The sequence below is a fragment of the Uloborus diversus genome, chromosome 1, assembly GCF_026930045.1.
Source record: "Uloborus diversus isolate 005 chromosome 1, Udiv.v.3.1, whole genome shotgun sequence".
NCBI lineage: Eukaryota > Metazoa > Arthropoda > Arachnida > Araneae > Uloboridae > Uloborus > Uloborus diversus.
In genome coordinates, this window is record NC_072731.1 from 224,232,084 (window position 1) to 224,252,031 (window position 19,948).

The 19,948-nt window shown below is 31.9% G+C and overlaps 1 protein-coding gene across 1 annotated transcript; it reads left to right on the forward strand.

Moving 5' to 3' along the window:
- Positions 1-2,089: 2,089 nt before the first annotated feature.
- LOC129218949 (putative neutral sphingomyelinase) lies at positions 2,090-19,091 on the forward strand. The gene is made up of 8 exons (XM_054853269.1): positions 2,090-2,214; positions 6,794-6,890; positions 9,010-9,086; positions 11,043-11,226; positions 15,251-15,472; positions 15,897-16,011; positions 17,301-17,420; positions 18,700-19,091. Exons 1-8 carry the CDS (start codon positions 2,171-2,173, stop codon positions 19,089-19,091), a joined length of 1,251 nt encoding a protein of 416 aa, XP_054709244.1. The 5' UTR covers positions 2,090-2,170.
- Positions 19,092-19,948: the final 857 nt, after the last annotated feature.

Genomic DNA, 19,948 nt, shown 5'->3' on the forward strand with positions numbered 1-19,948 from the left:
TGTAATTAACTCGGGAAACGTCAAAATGGATGTTTTGGGCGTCTATAAGATCTTTGGTATGTATGCACGTGTGATCGAGTCGGAAAAAAAAAAAGAGACTCAATATTCATTCGGGGTTGAGTAAAATGGAAATTAAGGTCGATTTTTGAGTGAAATTTTTTTCGCGAATACACAATACTTTTTTTGTTTAAGGAAGTAACAATAAATACACAATTAAGTGCCCCCACACAATTAAGTTTATGTGTGTGGTATATCAAGTGAAAGTAAATTGGTTGGGTGATCTAGCAAAGTACCTTTTTTCTTTTTTCGTAAAACAAAAATGCAACAGCTCTGTAACAAATATCTTCATCAAAAAAAAAAAAAAAAAACTCTCGTATAAAAATAATTGGAAATTTGTGTGAGTATCCTAAAAAAGAAATAAAAAAAAGTTTGTGGAATGAAATCACAGCTCCTTCTTACAAGAATAAAATTCGTATATTTGCAGTATTCCTATATTCAGTGACGGATCTAGCCGATCATTTTGGGAGGGGCCATCCGAAATTTTTAAACCAAAACTCACCAGAAATTTTATTAAAATGAAGTTAAAAACTCACTTTTAGGCTATCTTTATAAACGTTAGGAACGGTTGACAGATTAAGAAAATTCCCTCGAAAATATTTCAAAATTGAAATTTCGGAGTAATTTTTGAAAGTAAGAGGAGTAAAAACGCATTTTAGGCTATTTTTGATGATGTGAGAAGAAAAGTCAGGGTTCGGGTGCTGACCCCAAAATGCTTTTTGAAATTGAAGCTTAAAAATCGAAATATTCTGCCGTTGTTGAGAAATTAGGTGAATGAAATGGGGTGGGTGATGCTCTTCTGCTCTCGAGCCTAAAAATGCACCTTCAGCAACGTTTGCTGACATTAAAGGGAGAGTGAGGGTACTTGGAATATCCATTTCCAGGAGATATTTTGCCATTGAGGCTCTAAAAATCCAACTTAAAAACATTTTTGGACGTTTTTGAGAAAGTGATGGAGGGATTATGTGTGGAACAGATTTTTTTTACTTTTAATTTTGGAGCGGAAAAGGAAATTTACATCATATGCTCAAAGAATTTTTTTTTTTTTGAGCAATCACGATTGCTTATTGTTCTCACTTGACTGTTTTGAGGTCCTATGATTTTATTTTCCCCCCGCCCCCCTCTGCAGCACCACCATCGATCGGCCGCCTCACGATATGCTGCTCCTCTAGAGAGCAAAGTCTCCAGGTTGCGTCAATATCCTACACTTACCCGCATACATAGACGCACACGCACACTCATACACACACACATACATGCACCTACACACACATACACAAACACGTACACACACTCAAACACATACGCACGCATACAACAACTACCCACACACCAATGCCTGCACACAGACACAAACACATATGCCTACACACACCATACACATTCCCCCCCCCACACACACATATACATTCCCCCCACACACAAACACTCATACACACAACTACTCACACACTCATACCTGCACGCAGACACAAACACACATGCCTACACACATACAATACATACCCCCTACACACAAACACACATACCCCCCACACATGCCTACATACACACACACACACGCACACTCGTGATTGCGAAAAACATAATTTGAATTCAAGATGTCAAAATTCAAATTATTATTTTTTATTTTTTTTAAAATTAATTTTTTAAAACCTTATAGCAAGAGCACAGCCGTTGTGAGTACAGCTAGTATTTTTCATAACAGCAGAAGGTAAAGAGTGTTATTTTTTCTTTTCCTCCTCTTCGAAGAGTAATTGGCTGGTGCTCTTTTAAAAAAATAAATGAATAATAATATAGTATTAAAAAAAAAAAACATTCACGGATGTGAACTCTCACTTATGAAACACTTTTCCTTGTGACCACTAAAGTAAAAGTGCCCGATATCCATACTCCAAGTTCTTTGACCGACATCGGTGACCTTGTTTCACTTGAAGACCAACAGAAGGCAGCAGCAGCGTCATTCAGTTCCACAGTTCCTGGTTTCCTGCTTCTTCCACTTTTCCGAGGCAAAAATGTGCTTGCTGGCCAGCAGATGTTGGATGATTTCGAGTAATAGCTATTTTGTGTATTGTTTGTTTATAAACTAAAGGATCTAGATACAGAAATAGGAATGAAGATGGATTTAAAATTGGATATATTTACTCTAAATTGTTGGTGAGTTTTTTTCTTTTTTTTTGTTTCAGTTTTCACATTTGATTGTTTTGTGTGATTGCTTGCGATTGTTTATTTTGTTGTGTAAGGGTTTTTTTTTTTTTTTTTTTTTTTTTTGTAAGCGACGTTTGAATTTCGAAATCCATGCCACCTTTCAGTTTACGTTAAACACGCGTTGATTCGTTTTCATTTTCAATTAAATGACTTTATTTTGAATTAAAAAAACGAACAAACATATTGTCTGTTTAAAAAATTATATCTGTTGCAGAGATGTATACAAAAAGTATTAGTCATTGCGTTCTCATGTTTATGTTGACATTTTGTCCCCAAAATGCATGAAGAAAGAAATGCAGTCTTTTTCTTTCATGTGCATTAAAAAAAAATACAAATACAAATACAAATGTGACGACCAGCAACAGGCTCTGGGCCCAGCTAGGCTGGTCCTAGTCAAAACTTCTCTGTGTTTGTATGCAAATTGGAACAAATTCCAAACATAGTAGCTGAAGAAAAGTTTGGTGTGCTGGTTTAATGCTTATTTTAATTTACCAACTAATGATCTACAAACACTAACTATTTCTATTCTAGAGAAAGCATTGTTCATAATATAATTCACTTTATTTTTTCTTTAAATAGTTTCTAAGATATCCAATCCATGTTGCACCAAAAAATGCTTTCTGTTTAGATTCAAAGTAGTTTGTCTATTGTACATGCTTCACGTTTTTGCTGAGCTTCATAGCTGCATGATCAAATGGCTTGAGAAATTTAAATGCCTTTCAGCCTTACTCTAGGCCAGGGCTGTCCAACTGCAAAAAGCCCATGGGCCAGAATTCTGGTCATTGATCACCTGGCAGGTCATAGTTTGTAAAAGTTGAACAATTATCTCTTACAATAATAATTAATAGTTTAATTATTAATTATAAAACAATGAAATGGAAGGATTATAAAACAATTTTTTTACATTTTAATGGGTCAAACTGAGGTTGATCTGCCTTCTTTACGAGGGCTGGAATGCTTATCCGAGCTTATGCACGTTTATCTGAGAACCTAACATTCGTCGCAACCAGTCAGATCAATATTATCAACGGAAAAGAGCAGAGAATCGACGAGAGCAAGCTCTCAATTTCTTTTTCAAAATCAACAAAGGCCGTAGAGTCAGTGGGGGGGGGGGGGTCTTTATTTTTAACCAATTGCAGGCAGGTTTTGCTTATCTGAAATGTTTCTCTCCTTTCTCCCTGTCTCCCCCCACCCATGCGAGGCAATCCTTACTCTAGGAATTTGTTTGAACACCAGCGTGCACGGCAGGACTGCTTGAACTTGACCTGTAGCTGTCCTGTGTAACTTTTTCCTCCAATACAATGAAAAGAGTAAAAGAGCGATCAAGAGGAAATTTTGGGAACCCCGGCTTGACCAAGAATGGTAGTATCGGATGCTTCTTTTGATTCCATAAAATGTTGAAAAAAGAAATATACTGAATAAGAAGTTGGCAGGCCGCACAATATGTGTTGGCTGGCCGCCAGTTGGACAACCCTGCTCTAGGCATACTGTCACTGAAATGCTGTCCATTGAATGATATTTTAACATATTGTGCACAAGAAAAAAAAAGTTAGTTTGTTTGTTTGTGCAGATGATTATCTACATATAGGCATCATACACAAAGCTTTAGAGTTGGAGGTGCCTCTGTACTGAAGGGTCAAGCGGCCAGCGCGAATACGAGAGAAAGGTCATAGCCTGACCCCCTTCCCTCAAACCATCATCTTTATCTTTATCTTGCTTTACTAATAATAAAACTGAAAGTCTCTCTGTCCAGAGGATGTCTGGATGTCTGTAGGATGTATGTGATGCGCAAAGCGCCTAGACCGTTCGGCCAATTTTCATGAAATTTGGCACAAAGTTAGTTTGTAGCATGGAGGTGTGCACCTCAAAGCGATTTTTCGAAAATTCGATGTGGTTCTTTTTCTATTCCAATTTTAAGAACAAAACTATCATAAGATGGACGAGTAAATTACGAAATTATCATAACGTGGAACCGTAACATGGGCACAAGCCAATTGGCGAGATACGAAATTATCATAACGTGGAACCGTAACATGGGTACAAGCCAATTGGCGAGAAAATTCACCATACATTATTTGTAAATATATAGGCGAACCAAAAGACCTTTTAATTTTAGTAAATAATTGAAATACTACTTTTTTTCACTGCTTATGAAATTAATTTTTAATGTTTATGCCCTATCAGGTATTCCCAGGTCAGGCACCTGGTAGATTTGGTGCTTTTTTTTTGACACCCAAGCAGTTTCAGAAAACCGTAGGTTTGTTTGTTTGTGTGTGTGTGGGGGGGGGGATCCTTCCTCAACTTGCCCCCCCCCCTAAAATTGTAGTTTGTATCTGTTCCTAGCTTAAGTTGCTCTCAAATGAAGGGCTCTAGGTGCTCTACTCTGAGAAATTTTGAAGATTCAACCCAAAACTGTTTTGATATAGTTAGTAGTTAATGCTGCTTCATGTTTAATCATCTAAGCTGGGCCTGATTACAACAGAGTCCTGTAGGTACGTAGACCTGGGCACCATAATTTTGGGTGCACCCAAATAAGATAAATTTTCATTCGTTCTTCCCTTTTCTTGTGAGGGGGCACCAAATTTTACAAGGACCTGGGCATCACATTGGCTTGATTAGGCCCTGCTTTGTAGGTATGGAATTAATATAAAATGCATAAGTTTCCTATTTGTTTTGGTGAAGTAATTGAGGTGCAGTGAGCATGCCTATGATTATCAACAGAGTGCAAAGGAAGTACTGATGTTTTCATACTTCATGCCAGAGATAGCAATTGGGGTTTATAAGTGGAAAGGCAAAAAAAAAAAAAAAAGACAACTAAAATGCCATACTGCCTTGCTAAGCGCAAAAGTCGTATCTACACTTTTTTCCAAAATTGAGTTTTGTCACCGTGTGGCTCTTTGTCAAATATTTCACCTAAATACGTAATGTTTTATGGTCATTTGTCAATAGGAAATATTTTGAAAAAAGATTCTGGAAAAATTGCATCTGAATCAAATTTATGGAGACTCAAAACTTTAAATGGCAATATTTCATTTTGAACTCAACTGCGGATATGACTTTTGTGCTTAGCACGGCAGCATAGGTCTTTTAGCAGCATAGGTCTCTCTTAAAACAAAAAAAAAAAAAAAAAAAGAGAGAGAGAGAGAGAAAGTACAAATTTTGTTAGGGCTGGTTTTGCGAGCAGATCAGTGATAATTGATGTAATCTAACAACTTAACTCATGTTTTTCTTAAGATTTTGATGAATTATGTACACAATAACTTTTACCAAAGGAGCACTTAGACATGAATATTATACTTACATTATAAGTATTTTGAGCCCACAAGTATTTTTTTTGTTACCCAAAGTATTTTGAGAAGCCACAAACACTTGGTAATAATTTCATTAAACAAGTAAGACTTGTTCAAGTAGAATAATTGATTTACTAATATCTAAACAATTAATACAAAAAGTAAAAGTTACTGCTTGTGATCAATAATGTTTTGTAAACAGCCTTCTAGTGTTTTCTCATTTACCTAATTTCTAGAACCATTTCCACTATTTTTGTTCAACTATTATTGATGCGTGCATCTTTTCTTCCTTTTTTTTTGTGTTTGTTAGAGTATTAAACCTTGAATGAGTAAACCAATGTTATGCTGTGCAAAATGTTACATAACATATTTTATTCATGATACCTCGAAATCTCTTAATCAATAAGCTTCATTCAGTTCTGAGCTTGGGAATGTAAGTAATACAAGTGGAGCTAATTATAAAACTTTCTTGATTTAATAATGGATTTACTTGATATGACTAAGTGTTTTATAGTATAGTAGAACCTCGATTTTCCGAAGCAATTGGGACCGAACCTACTTCGTACAATTCAAGTTTTCAGATTATTAAAAATTCATCAATAATCATCTAGTTTTATATTTAGAATCGTCTTTGAACGGTTATTATGATTATTTTAACTGTTAAATAAATTAAAATTATAAAGGAAAATAAATTAATATCTCAAAGAAAATCTGAACATGAAGTGACTTCTCCCCCTTTTCAAATTCTGCTGCAATGAAAATTTTCTCTGTTCTTGAGATGACAAAAGAGGTTAGCTTCTTTGCACTTGCTTACAATCATAGGGTGCAATAACGTTCGATTTTCCAAATTTTGAAGTGGGGTGTGTTTTTGCTTAGAACAGGGCCCTTTCAAAGTAGGGAAGAGTACACTCATACCGAGAATTGAGCTTGCGAGAAGAAATTCTAAAAAAGGGAATTCCAAAATATTTATCTGCACTCGTAGTTTGGAAAGGATGGCTTGCATACAAAGGGAATGTGTGTGTGTGTAGAGGGGGGGGGGGACTTTACAAATGCATGTTTGTTAATAGAAAATTTTGGATGATGGTTGAAAGGGGGGGGGAATGAAAAGAAACCAACTTTGGTTAGAGGAGAGTTACGGTTAATCGAGGTTCGTATAATAGAGGTTTTACTGTAGATTCAATAGTCTCGCACAATTTTTATAATTCTATTTTCCTGTCACTGTTATTTTCTTTTTTTAGGGGCATTGTAGGTATTAGTAGGCATAGAAAAGAAAGAATGCAAGCAATTGCATCTCATATAGCAGTTTCCAATTATGATTTTGTATTTCTCCAAGAGGTAAGATGCTTATATATTTCTTAAACATTTGGTACAATGTCCTGTTATGCTTTATATTACAATGTTGTTGAACAGTAAGCGGGGGAGACGCCATACCCCAGAAATTAGGGTCTGTGTATTAATTATGTTACATTTATAGATATATACAAGCACAATATTTTAAAAATATATCAATAACATATTTTAAGCTATTTTCATAGCATTAACTAAACTTTAAGGTATACAAAGATAAAGCAATTTGTGCATGGCATGACTGAAATCACATTATTTATTGTTAAAGGCACCAGAAATAATTACACTGTAAGTGTAGAAAAAGTGAGAAAGTTCAATTAGAATTCTCTTTTACTTTTAAGAGCTGAAAATAATCGAAGCAATTGTGTTTTAATCTCGTAATGTTTTTTACTATCTATTTAGTAAAATCACATGTCCAGTATCCTACTAAAAGTTATGAAAATATTCTGAATTAATATTTCCATGCAGCTTACTAATAACGTTAGGATAAATTTTCTAAATATTTCATAAATGTTAAGGTTCAGATTTATGTTATAATCTGATTGTGTGAAAACAAGGGTTTTCTTTTGAAAAAAAACTAAAAGTTTGTATTTCTTTTTTCATTTTTAGCTGAGGAATATTATATTGTATAATTATTTTTCATAGCCATATTAGTGAAGAACTATAATTTTTGCTTTGTTCTCTGTTTCAAATAGTACAAATTGGTTCAAATTAACTATTCTTTTGGTGACTCCCTCCAAACAGTAATATGAGTTCCCATAAACATTTTATTTTCCTACTGTAGCACTGAATATAATATGTGTATTCAAAGAATAAGCTTTTTAAAATAACCTAGGATGAAAAGGTGGTGTTATTTCTACCAATAGACGAGGCTACACAGCCACTTTGGCAGCAAATTCTTGAGAGAAGTAAAAAAGCTTAGAAAGGAACTTGTCATACTGTAGTCTGTCAAGTAAATGAACTCTTAAATCCCCCTCGTTTCTACCTACAGCACCCCAGGATGCTATATCACCCATTTTGGTAACCTTAGACTTTTTTCGTCATTGCAAAATCACTAGCCAGAACTAGCATTTTCAGAAACAAACTGCTAGATTTCGGATCTATTTTTCTTTGTGAGAACCAGAAGAAAGTTTTTGTTTTTAGCAGGATACTAAGGTGACCATATATACGTCTTTCCACAAATTTTGACGCTCTATATTTTTAGGCAACTACAAGTGTGTATTGAAATTAAACAAAAAACGTTACATATTTTTATAATTTTCACTTATTACAATAATAGAAGTGAACATTTAAAAAAAAAAAAAAAAAAAGATTTAGCATTATATTTCAAATGCATAGTTTTGCTTGAGAACATTCTGATTTTAAATCTAAATTAAATTTTTAGCAGGATTTCATACAATACACCTTCTGTTGCCATTAAAATTGCTTTACAATTACAATTCACAACAAGTTTTTTGTAAGTCTATAATTTATTCATAAATGAGAATACCATTTCAACCACTGAGGCAGAACAAAAAAAGTTCAAGAACTATGCAAAAGGTGGCATGATTCAAGTTATTGGTTAGAAAATACTTAAAAAATAGCACCCAACAACTTTCAGTTGAAACATTTTGTGTGTTCTGTCAATTCAAAAAACAGGACATTTCAGTGTTTCACAACTGTGTGTGTGGGCAATAGAATAGGCTACCTGAAAACATGGCGTATGGTCACCTTAAGGATGCCATACAGGATTTTAGGCAACAATCAAAAGTAAAATTTAATCTGTAACCTTGTAAAGATTGGTTATAATAGGTAGTTGATTGCTATGATTAACTGAAAGTATATTATCAAAACTAGTTGATTGTTGGCATTAATTGAAGTACAAGTATTATAATAATAACTCCTCATTATTATTCAGTAAGTTCCATTTAGACCTGGAATGAATTTATGAATTTTTTTCAGTAAAATATTTCATTTGGTATGAATTCATTTTCTTGCAAATTATTTTAATATCTATATTGACCTTGAGATGCTTTTTGTTGACTTTATTTTGAGTTTAGTAAAAGAAAAATGAGCTATTTGCTATTTTGAATTCAATTTTAACTTGTTTCTTTTGTGTTAAATGTAGATTTGGAGTCAGGATGATTATCAAATGATATGCAAAAAGACTGCTGATGTTTTACCATATTCTTTTTACTTCCATAGGTAAAGTTTATGTTTTAATTGTAAGCTATAATTGCAGATAACTTTAAGCAATATTGAAGTATTACTACCTATTCTGTTGTTTGAATATATGTATTTTATATATAATTTGTTTGCAAATGCTTATACTTGTTTTAGAGATAATTATATCTTTGAAAATACAGTTTTAATAAACATTTTGTTTTTATATTTTAATTTGAATGGTCACTACAATTTTGCTTATTTCACTCTTGTTAAGTCAGAGAAGATTTGTAATTTTGTGACATTTTTTTTACTAATCTGATTGTTACCGAAAAGTTCGCCAATTTTGTAAAATGTTTCGATTATTTTTAAGCATGTCTTCCATATTATTTGAAATAGCAAGATGAGAATTTTACTCTATATAACTGCACATCTCAGAAATTCAGTACCATAGCTGAAAGAATCCAGATAACTAGGGGGAGGAGAGGAGAATTCTTTTGTGCAGCACAATGTGTACCTGACTGCATCAATGTGCCACTGCTGGTCTCTTATTCAAACGCCCTTTCATAATATTGTCACATGCCATTATTCATGAGTGAAATCTGTATAAAAAGATTTTGTGTAAGTGTTTGAAGAAACAAAAAAACAAAAAAAAAAAAAAAAAAAACCCTAAAGTATCAATATTTGTGTTTAAACGTTTAACACAAATTTAAATTTCACCAAACTTTGAGCAGTGAATAGTCTTTGACTTTTGAACCCAATTTCTTAAACATTTTGGACAGATTTTAAAGGGACTTCATTTTATTTAATAAAAAAATATTTTAAAAATAACATTTTGAATTCAACCAAAGAAGGTGCTAGTAAAAGAGACTGACAAATTTTTTAACAGTTAAAAAAAAAAAAAAAAAAGCAGTAGTAACATGTCTTTATGACTGAATATTAGTTAGAAATAACATTCTTCCAATACTTAGAGGTGGTTTCATCAGTCTTTTATTTTGGTTCTTGTGAAGTTCTGGTAAGGTTGCTCTCTATATATTCCTCCTATCTCTTCTCCTGATGCATAAAAAAAGCTCAACAAAAGGGTTCAAAATTATAAACTATGTTATGGGGATACTGATAATTATTGAAATAATTCAGTTTTCAGTTATGAAAATGTACTCTTTTGCCACGAAACAAGCTCTTTTAAAAGGAAAAGAATAAGATAGCTGAGGCAGTTTGCAACCCTTTTTGGCAATCTGATCTGTACATTTGTGGCCTCAAACTACAATAAATGAGAATCCATTGATACAAAATTTTCCAACCTGAGTTGATAAAATTGCTGTCATGGATGCATGTAATAGAAAATAGTTCTGAGTCATGGAGGACATTACGGTTTGCACTATACACTTAAACCGGTTTTGTGTGGCCTATGAAAAAATCAATCAAATTGGAACATAATTGACAAAGTTATTTGTAAAACGAGTGCAAAGTAATATTTACAGTTGGCGAAAGTGAGTTTGAACCAGTCTGCCTCTAATAAATTAGTGTATTGTCGGGCTACAAAGGACAATGGTTATACATTTTGAAAATTAGTTTAATCTCAGCATGTGATAAAATGTTGGTATGCCACCCTGCTGGTTGTAAATGTTTCACTCAAAAGTAACTTTTAGCAATAAGAGCAAGATTCTTTGTTTCTTATGTGTAACATGATAAGTACATTTGTAAAAAGAGTAGCTCTATAGCGAAGCTCTTGTCAGTTTGATCACTGACCCCCCTCCTCCCATAAAACTGAAAACTTATCCACTATTTATATAACCACAAGAACTCCAATCCACCCCCCCCCCTCCCCCGTGGGCTGGCTCTTTAGTTCCCAACTAGGCTGACGTGGCCCCCCTTCAGCCCTGCACCAGTGTCAGTTAAGTCTTACAGTTGTTTACATGTTTTTCTCCTCATATTCATTGTGTTTTTTATTTTTAAATCCAACTTATAAAAATATTTCTTTTTTTTCTATTCTTACAGTGGCGTTTATGGAAGTGGTGTATGTATATTATCTAAAAGTTGCATAGTAGATTCTGCTCAGTGTCAATATTCACTGAATGGTTATGCACACAAAATTTTGCATGGTGATTGGTATGGAGGAAAAGTTGTTGGAGTCTGTAAAGTTATTCATCATGGGTTGAAGATAAATTTATATGTTACTCATGTAAGTTGCTCACCTATAATATTAATGATTATAAAATTTCCAGTATTGGTTGATTGATTTTGTCTTTACTAACCACCTTGTTGACTGCTTGCTGTTTCAGTAACATAGCCAGGATTTTATTTTGGAGGGGGTCCAATGAAATTTGCATGTACTCAAATCGGAGTTTTCCTATGTACACTATAACTCGATTTAATAATTGTCAAGGGACTAGAAAAAGTTATTGTTAAATTGAGGAGCATAGAGATTCAAGGCAAACATTCATTTGTGAATTTTCTTATTCATTTTGGGTAGAGTCCAGACCCCAAGGACCCTCCTTTTTTCTATGCCACTATGCTAGCTCGCTCTTTTACAAAATTCACTTTTTATGCCATTGCCCTTTTTACGCCAAAAAGGGATCTTTGGCGGTGACTTGATAAATTTTCGAAGGTTATTAAAATTATTTTAACCTATATCTCTGTGCATCTATCTATACCCATCCAATTATGCATCTCTAGAATTATAAATATGTATACCTATCTCTACATTAACCTACCTCTCTCTCTATAGTTATCAATCTGTGACTTTATATGAATATTAATTTTAAGAATACATTTTAAAAATTACTTTCAGCCCCTAAACCCTATCATTTTTACCAAAATTAATCTATTTCTAGCTCTGTATTTATCCATTCAAGTATGAATTTCATAAAACATTTTGTAAAACAATTTTTCTTCCTGCATGCAGGGGGGGGGGGGCAGATAGGGGGTCAAGAGGGGTTGTCGCTCCCCCAAATTTTTTGAGAGGAATGAAAAAAGTGAACAAATTCAGTTATATAAATCGCCAATCAACGCTGAAGAAAAACAATCTTGCTGGTTCTTCGTAATGGTTGATGAAACTTGACACATTTCCATACAAGAGCAAGTATTTTCCGTTTTTTAAATTTTTAGAAATTCTTCAAGCCTTTACCGGCCTCTTTTAGAACAGAAAAAACTGATGAAGAATCATGGTTAATTTTAACGAAAGATGTACTTTCCTCATACAAGCTAAATATCTCGTTCTTGTGTGCTCCGTGTAACAATGGTTATGAGAGGCCCGTGCAGTAGTGTGGCTGCATGATTTTCAGAAGAAAATACCTTGTTATTTTACATTCGTTGTTACGCTCATACTTTAAGTGTGTCTATTTAATGAGTGTTCATCACTTTCTTCTGCTAGAAACACATTTCAGCTGCTCAATGCATAGTTTGCCTTCAGAGATACTCTTTAAAGATACATACTATTTTTGAAAAACATATCTTGCATCAACAAATATCTTTTCTGGGGCTCTTTAACTATGCAGTCTGCCCCCCCCCCCCATATCGTGATTACTTGCTGTTAGCCAATATGTGTTTTGTTCCATACTGAGGTAATTCGTATTTAAGAAACTCGACCCCCCAAATGAAATGCCGCCCCTGCCTGCATGTTTATCAAAAATTTAAAAGTAATTTAGACCCACGGCAGTGTGTCAGCCAAGCTCAGAATTAAAGTAACATAAATATAATCCATCTTTATTAACCTACTGCATTTTATCTATTTATTTGCATCTGTTTTCCACTAGAACGACAATTTTCTGTATACCTAAAAAGACTGAAGGGGCCAGCTTGGCCTCTACCCATTTTTTGGTGTGAATTCTTTTGAAAATTCTTCCTGAGTGAGTCCACATGCCCGATGCACCATCTTTCATGACTAAATAAAAACTTGGGTTGTAATTTTTTTTTGGTTTTTCTCTCTATACTGGGCAAAAGGTTGAATTAGTTTTTCTTTCCAAGAGCAGTATGAAGTTAGGGTGGTAAGCAGTCTGTTTATAGCATTTGGATATCCAACCAGCTGCATAAAAAGGAAGTTACAGGTTGAACTAGAGTGAATGACATTTTTTTTTATGCTACAACAATTAGAAGAAAGGAAAAATAAATTTTTTAATTGTAAAAATGCTTAGGGACCACTGTGGCCCCTCCCATCTGTCTAGGTATAAGGATCAATATTAACAGTACTATGAGGCGAATGATTAAATGATTAAACAAGCGTTCAAATATTGTCATATAATGAAAAGTCAGAAAGTTCCATTATGTTACGTTAGATATTATCCGAGTTATTAAACAACCAACTACGCGAAGGGCCACACAGGCCCCTCCGTCTTTCTAGTGTTAATTTAATTGTCAATCTATGTATATCTATCTCTTTTCTATATGTCTCGATACTCATAGTCAAAATGAGAAAAAGATATTAGGGGCGTCCTGACTTAAAATTCTGGGAGGGAGGAATTTCTCAATTTACCGAATAAAATCTCTATTTAAATGATAAAATATGAGCATGCAAATGCACCCATATCTAAACAAAATGACAAAATATATTTAAGGCTATAATAATTCAAAAAAAGTAATATTGTCTCCAAATTGTTCAATTTGTCGGATAAAATTTGCCAAGTAAGGAGGCGACAGTAGCCTCCCATCAGGCACCTTTGGTGCTCTGTTGAGCAAGCTAACAAATCTTAAATTCAGATTTGTTAGAATGAAAATCTTAAGCTTGTTTCAGCATTGTTACACTGCTTAACAAACGAACCAGAACACAGCGGCTGCGACACATAATTATTTTTTTTTAAAATGTGAATTGAAAAATTAATTTTAAACCAAACATTGCTTCAAAAAGTACTGTATCCAAAAAATAAATTAATGAGAGAAAAAAAAATAGTGAAGGGAAAGAGCAACGAACAATGGGGTTGTTTCCTTCAGTCAAAAGTAGTCATTGAAATTGATAGAATAAGAAAAAAAAAACATAGAGCGTGAAAAATTTTTTATTTTCCCCAACACTTAATTTTTAATTAATGTTTTAAAATTTCCAATGTTGAAAATAAGGCGTGGTCTTTATGTCACGAATGATGTACTTTAGCGCATCTGTCTACTGCATTTCTACATTATGATAATCAAAAAGCAAATTAAATGTTGCGCTCCACATTTGCTATCAACCATATCGTTGTAACACATGTGAGTAAAAAGCCGAATTAAATATTGTGCGTTGTGATTGGCAACAGTGAATGGCATTTCATCATTTGTGATGTCATTGGCAGAAGCGTAAACAATGAAAGCTCATCTATTAAAGTAATTTTTTTAAAGACATTTAAACTTAGTCAAATTATTTTTTCAATGGTCAGATCCTATGTTTTTCAGCATGCTCTTTCAGAAAAAAATAATTTTAAAATTTTGGAAACAACCCCATTGTTCCTGCATTGTCTAAATGAAGTTGTGGGTTGTAACTGCTCTAACAACACATTTAACGAGAGAAGCCGTTTTTTTTTTTTACCCATATCATAACAAATTAAAACCTAGTTCTGTATTTGAAAAACTAAAGGAAAAAAAAACTTTTGCACATTTTTATGGTTGATAATGGCGCTATTTTATTTTATTTTACTCATTAATAATATTCTATAGGCTTTTAATGTTTCATTTCATATTACAGCTATGCACATTTCTTACTGCCTAGATCATTTATTTTTTGATTATTCCTTCACATATTGTAACTTTTAAAATATTGCAATTCATGAGTGTTCATTTTGTATGATATTTAGTACCCCCCCCCCCCAAAAAAAAAAGAAACTGAAACATACACTAAATTTATACAAAATTGTAACTTATAGAAACACAGAGTAATCAACTCCAAATCATAGAAACTTGAAAAGTGAAGGGAAGACAAATGTTTCGAAATTGCAATCCTTAGTTGCAAAAACTTTTAATTTGTCAAACGAATGTGGAAAAAAAAATAATATAATGAAATATTCAAATTATATTTTCAGTTTTTAAACTGTAGTTTGTTTCTTATTTTTAATTTGCAAATTAATATTGTCATGGATGGGCACCTTTGATTAAAGACTAGAAACTAATGCTTGACTGATCCAGTTTGTAATTTACTAGTTCAGCCTGATTTTTCTTTTTCTTTTTTTTTTTTTTTTTTTTGCACGATTTATCTAAATTGTATACCGTTGAAATTTTATAAACAAATTTTGTTTCTCTTGCAGTTGCATGCAGAATATGATGCATTACATGATCAATATTTGCCTCATCGAGTAGCTCAAGCTTTTGAATTTAGTCAATTCGTGCAGCTCACTTCTGAAACAGCTGATCTGAGCATTGTGGCTGGCGACTTTAATACTGAACCAACTGATCTTCCGTATCGAATCATTATTCATAATGCTGGGTTGTTGGATTCCTATGACAGTCAGAAGAACATTGATGCATTGGTATGTTCATAGTTGATGATTTTTGAAACCTAGTCTGTGAGTTATCATACATGTTTTCTAAACAGATCTGAATTTGAAGGGAAAAAAAGGGGGGGGGGTGTCGTATTTCAGATATTTTTATTGGATTCTTCATTTTATTAACAGCTGTTTAGCCTTCAGTATCATTTTTTGAGGAGGTGGGGGGAGGGGTAATTTTATATTCTTAAGAACCCTTATATTTTCCCAAAATTATGCAAAACCTTTTAATGCTCATAGTTTTTTTTTTTCTTAGCAAGCAATGAACCTAACAGTTTGAATTTGATCAAAAACTTTAAGCAGTATCTCATTGTATCTATTAAAAAATATATTATATTTTAAAGTAACTTATAGATAAATTAAGCAAAATGAATAACTAGTTTACTAAACATTTTATTACAAATTTTAGGAATGCTTGAAGACAACCTGTGGTCATCCAGATAATATTTATACTAGTAGGAAAGAGCTCTGCCATAGTCCTAAAGGAAAACGAATAGATTATGTTCTGTACAAATGTGGAAGTGGTAAGAATCACTTTTTAATACCTTCAATTGATTTTTATCACCACTTGTTGCACTTCATATGAATAATTTTTGAAAATATATTTTTATTCATGAAATAGTGAATAAATCTATTTAATTATTTTTAAACATCATTGTTTATTAAATTTTTTATTACTAAGTGCATATTTACATTACTTTTTTCTGAAGCAGAGTTCAACAAAAATTAAAATATCTGAAACCAGGATTTTTTTTTCTTTTGACAAATAACTTCTCAGAGTTTATTACTTTTATAGTAAAATTTTGTGTGATATGCTAGACCATGTAGCAATTTTAAAAAGAATGCATAAAACTAAAAAAAATAAATGAATACCAGTTTAAATTAACATAAAAGAGTAAAAGTAAAACCTACACCAAAAAGTGCAATTCTTTATCTTAAAATATTTGAAAGATACATTTCTTTTGAAATCTTCAGTATTAGAAAAAAATGTTAAATCTAAAACTTCAAAGATTTTTTTTCTTGTTAAATTTATAATGCTTCAAAAAATACAGCAGTACACGGTAGACGCCACCACATTTTTTTTTTTTTTTGTAAATCAACAAGCTTCTGCACTTAATTAATGATTAAGAATGCCAGTCCTCAATTAACTTTCAAATACATATTAGTTTGATACTTCATACTAGTTTATGGGATTTTCTTATATCAGTTGACGTTAACACATACATCTATAGTAAATATATCTTGTTCAGAAGAAAATTAAAATATTAATGTTTAATGTGAAACTTAAAAAAATAAGCAATTTATTATTTTTAACTTTGTCTAATTTAATAATTAAATATTTTGTTAGTTGAATCTAAAATAAACATATTTTACTTCATTACATTTTAATTTTATTGTAAGTTATTGTTTAATTATGTATTTTGAAGCTATGCCAATTAAGACATTGCTCCACTCATGACTACGTTTTGTTGACAAAGCTTGACTATGAAGTGCAAAACTCATTCATATAATTTATCACAGGTGAATCAGCTAGAAAGCGTAGAGTAGTAAGAGGCGTATTCTCGCTAATCCTATCCATTACAAAAGAATAACAATCAACCTATTACAAATGAAATTTCCGTTTCAAGGTCATCCCCCATGGTCAAGCTTTAGTTCGAACGGTGTCATGATTTTTAACTGTATATTCGTTGCAGATGCTTAACTGTTATTACCTGTTTTGTTTCAAAATTAGATTTCAACACATTCTTATATTTAAAATTCGTTTTTTTTTAAAAATTAGTTTAGTAAAATAAAGTTCATGCTCTTTGACCAGGTATTCATGTGGACTGCCTTTCTTGTGATACACCCTTAGGAAAAATACCTGGAACTTCTATTCCTTATTCTGATCATGAAGCAGTTGTTGCCAAATTACATGTATTTAAGTCATTAGCAGGTTTGTATTGCATGTCCCTATTTTTTTTTAAATATTTTGGAGAACAATAGTTTATCAGTTATTACTGTTAATCATTTGCAAGTGTTAAAAAATTTACTTCCAATCAAATTAGTGACTGAAATAACTGGCAGAAAAATTTAATGTAATTTGTATTATTCTTAATGGGTCTTCATTACTTGCTTCCCTTCCTTTTCTGTTTTTTCATTTATTGATTTATCATTTTTTTTAGATGAAGAGTACTATAGTTATAATTCAGAGGTGCGATTTGTAGCTGAAAGTAGCTACATTTTATTTTTTTGTGTAGACTTGTATGTTGTTAACCTGTGATTTAAACTGATAAAATAGTTTTAAATGTGGCAAAATGTATTCATTCAGTTGCATCTACCTTTTTACTTTTTGAATTGTACATTTTTAGTTATATCTTAAAATTTTATTGCAAAAAAAAAAGTATTTCTAATTTACAGATCAATGGGGGTAAAAAAAAACAACAACACCTGCATTAAAATTTATTGATTTCCATTCTACTTTACTATATCATTTAGTAAGTGCTTTCTTTTCTTTTCTTTTTTTTTTTTTGAAAGCCCTATCCTGCATTTGTTCTTATTAATTCAATATTAGCACCTTCAAAACTAGATGAAAGTTTAGATATAAAGTTTTTATTTTTTTCCCCCACACCATTTGCAGCTCCTGTGTTAAAAATCGGCAGAATTTTCCCAGGCTTCTTGGAATTAGGAATTTTTTGTTTCAAAGTTTTAGCAATAATTTAAGAATCTATAAAATGCAGAAAATTTATTCCATTTCAAGTTTTGATGGGACAATATAATAAGTTTGAGTGATGTTTTGTACGGATGAAAGCTGTTTGTTCTCTTTTAAACACCAATGTAAAAATGGGATGTTAGAAAATTTAAAGGTTTAAGAACATGTCTAATTTGTGCTTTTTGACATTGTTATTCCTTCTTTACATTTCTCTTGTTTTAGTAAAACAAAAGATAAATGTTTGTTTTGAACTATAAGTGAAATTAGAGAAAATTTTAAAATGGCATTTTAAAAAAGTAACTTTTAATTTCAGGAATTTTGCATCAATCTTTCCTTTGTGTTTTTAGAAAATATGAATCTTTTTTAATTTAATGATTTGCCTATGATTTTTTTTCTTTATAACATTTGGGTAAAGAGTTAAGCTTATATGTAAAAATTACCAATTTTATTAAAAGTCTGTCAAATAAAGTTGATATGGCATTCAACTTTCTAGATATTTATAAAGATTGCTTTTGCTCTCTAGTACCTGCTCATCAGGGAAACCCTAAAGCAAGACTTGAAGCAATTGACAATAGTCATACTATTCTCAGGAAGAATCTCAAAGAACTACAAAACAATCGGCTTGTGTACGTTCTACTGAGTTGTCTGCTTATGGCTTTACTGCTTGTTACATCACTTGTTGAAGATATTGGAGCTTTTAGTATTATTATTCTCTTCTTTCAATTCATTGCAACAATTGCACTTGCGTTTTGCTTGTGGATGGCACTTATAGTCAACAAAATTGAATCTAATGCACTTACATGTGCATGCAAATCTATGTCCATTTTGATTAATTCATTGATGAACGAATACAATGTTAAGTTATCTTCAAACTTTTCTACTAGTAGCAGTTCTACCCCTGAAATAATTTTGTGAAACACTCAATGTACAAAAGAATAAACTGTTAACCATTGCCATTCAGAAACAAATTTTTTGCACTGAAATAGGTTTCAATATTTGTATTTTTTTCTTACAAAATTTGTTCAAATTAATCTTGAATGATTGCATCCATCAAAAGTCCTCCTTTACTTGATTTTTAAAATTTATTATTTTTGCAAATGTTATGGGATACAGTTTTATTTATATTTGTAAAAGTAAAAAATACATGTTTGTATATAATACATAAAATAAGCAGAGATTCAATTATCCAAATTGTGGGTTACATATGTTAGAAAAACTATCTTAGTTGTTTATGAAATTAAATTAAGGAATAGAAGAGTATTAAAAATTTCACTGTTTCCCATAACTCACGCCTTCTACATCTTCCAATCACATTTCTAATGAATTGATTTAAACAATTGTGTATTCGTTGATTAGAGTTTGAATTATTGAAATTCTGTATTATATGTACATACTATTCAACACTATTTTTCAAAATGTTGTTTCTTATAGAATTAAAAGACTGATTATACCCATGTATATTCTTTATTATTTCTTGTACTTCCTACCTATTAACAGTAAATTTTTCTTATGTCTACAATTTATACATTTTTACAAGAGCATTTAAGCAGTACTTTGCATTAATTAACATTTGTAGCAAACGAAAATGCTCGACAATATCTCTGGTTTTTCTCAAAATTATTGAAAATGAATCCCGCTCAAGTTTTAGAAAAAGTGACTAAGTTCAAGTTTACAAATTGAAATTAAAAAAAACTATAAATACAACTTTTTCATCGCACAAATGTTTGCTTTTGTAACATTCCATTGTATTTAAACAAGTGAAATACGTATTT

Bases quoted from the DNA above. Each gene is read 5' to 3' on its own strand.
- LOC129218949 (XM_054853269.1), top strand. From the start codon at position 2,171: ATGAAGATGGATTTAAAATTGGATATATTTACTCTAAATTGTTG. The intron at 6,891-9,009 runs GTAAGATGCTTA...TGTTAAATGTAG, and splicing joins ATTTTGTATTTCTCCAAGAG to ATTTGGAGTCAGGATGATTA. The intron at 16,012-17,300 runs GTAAGAATCACT...CTCTTTGACCAG, and splicing joins TCTGTACAAATGTGGAAGTG to GTATTCATGTGGACTGCCTT.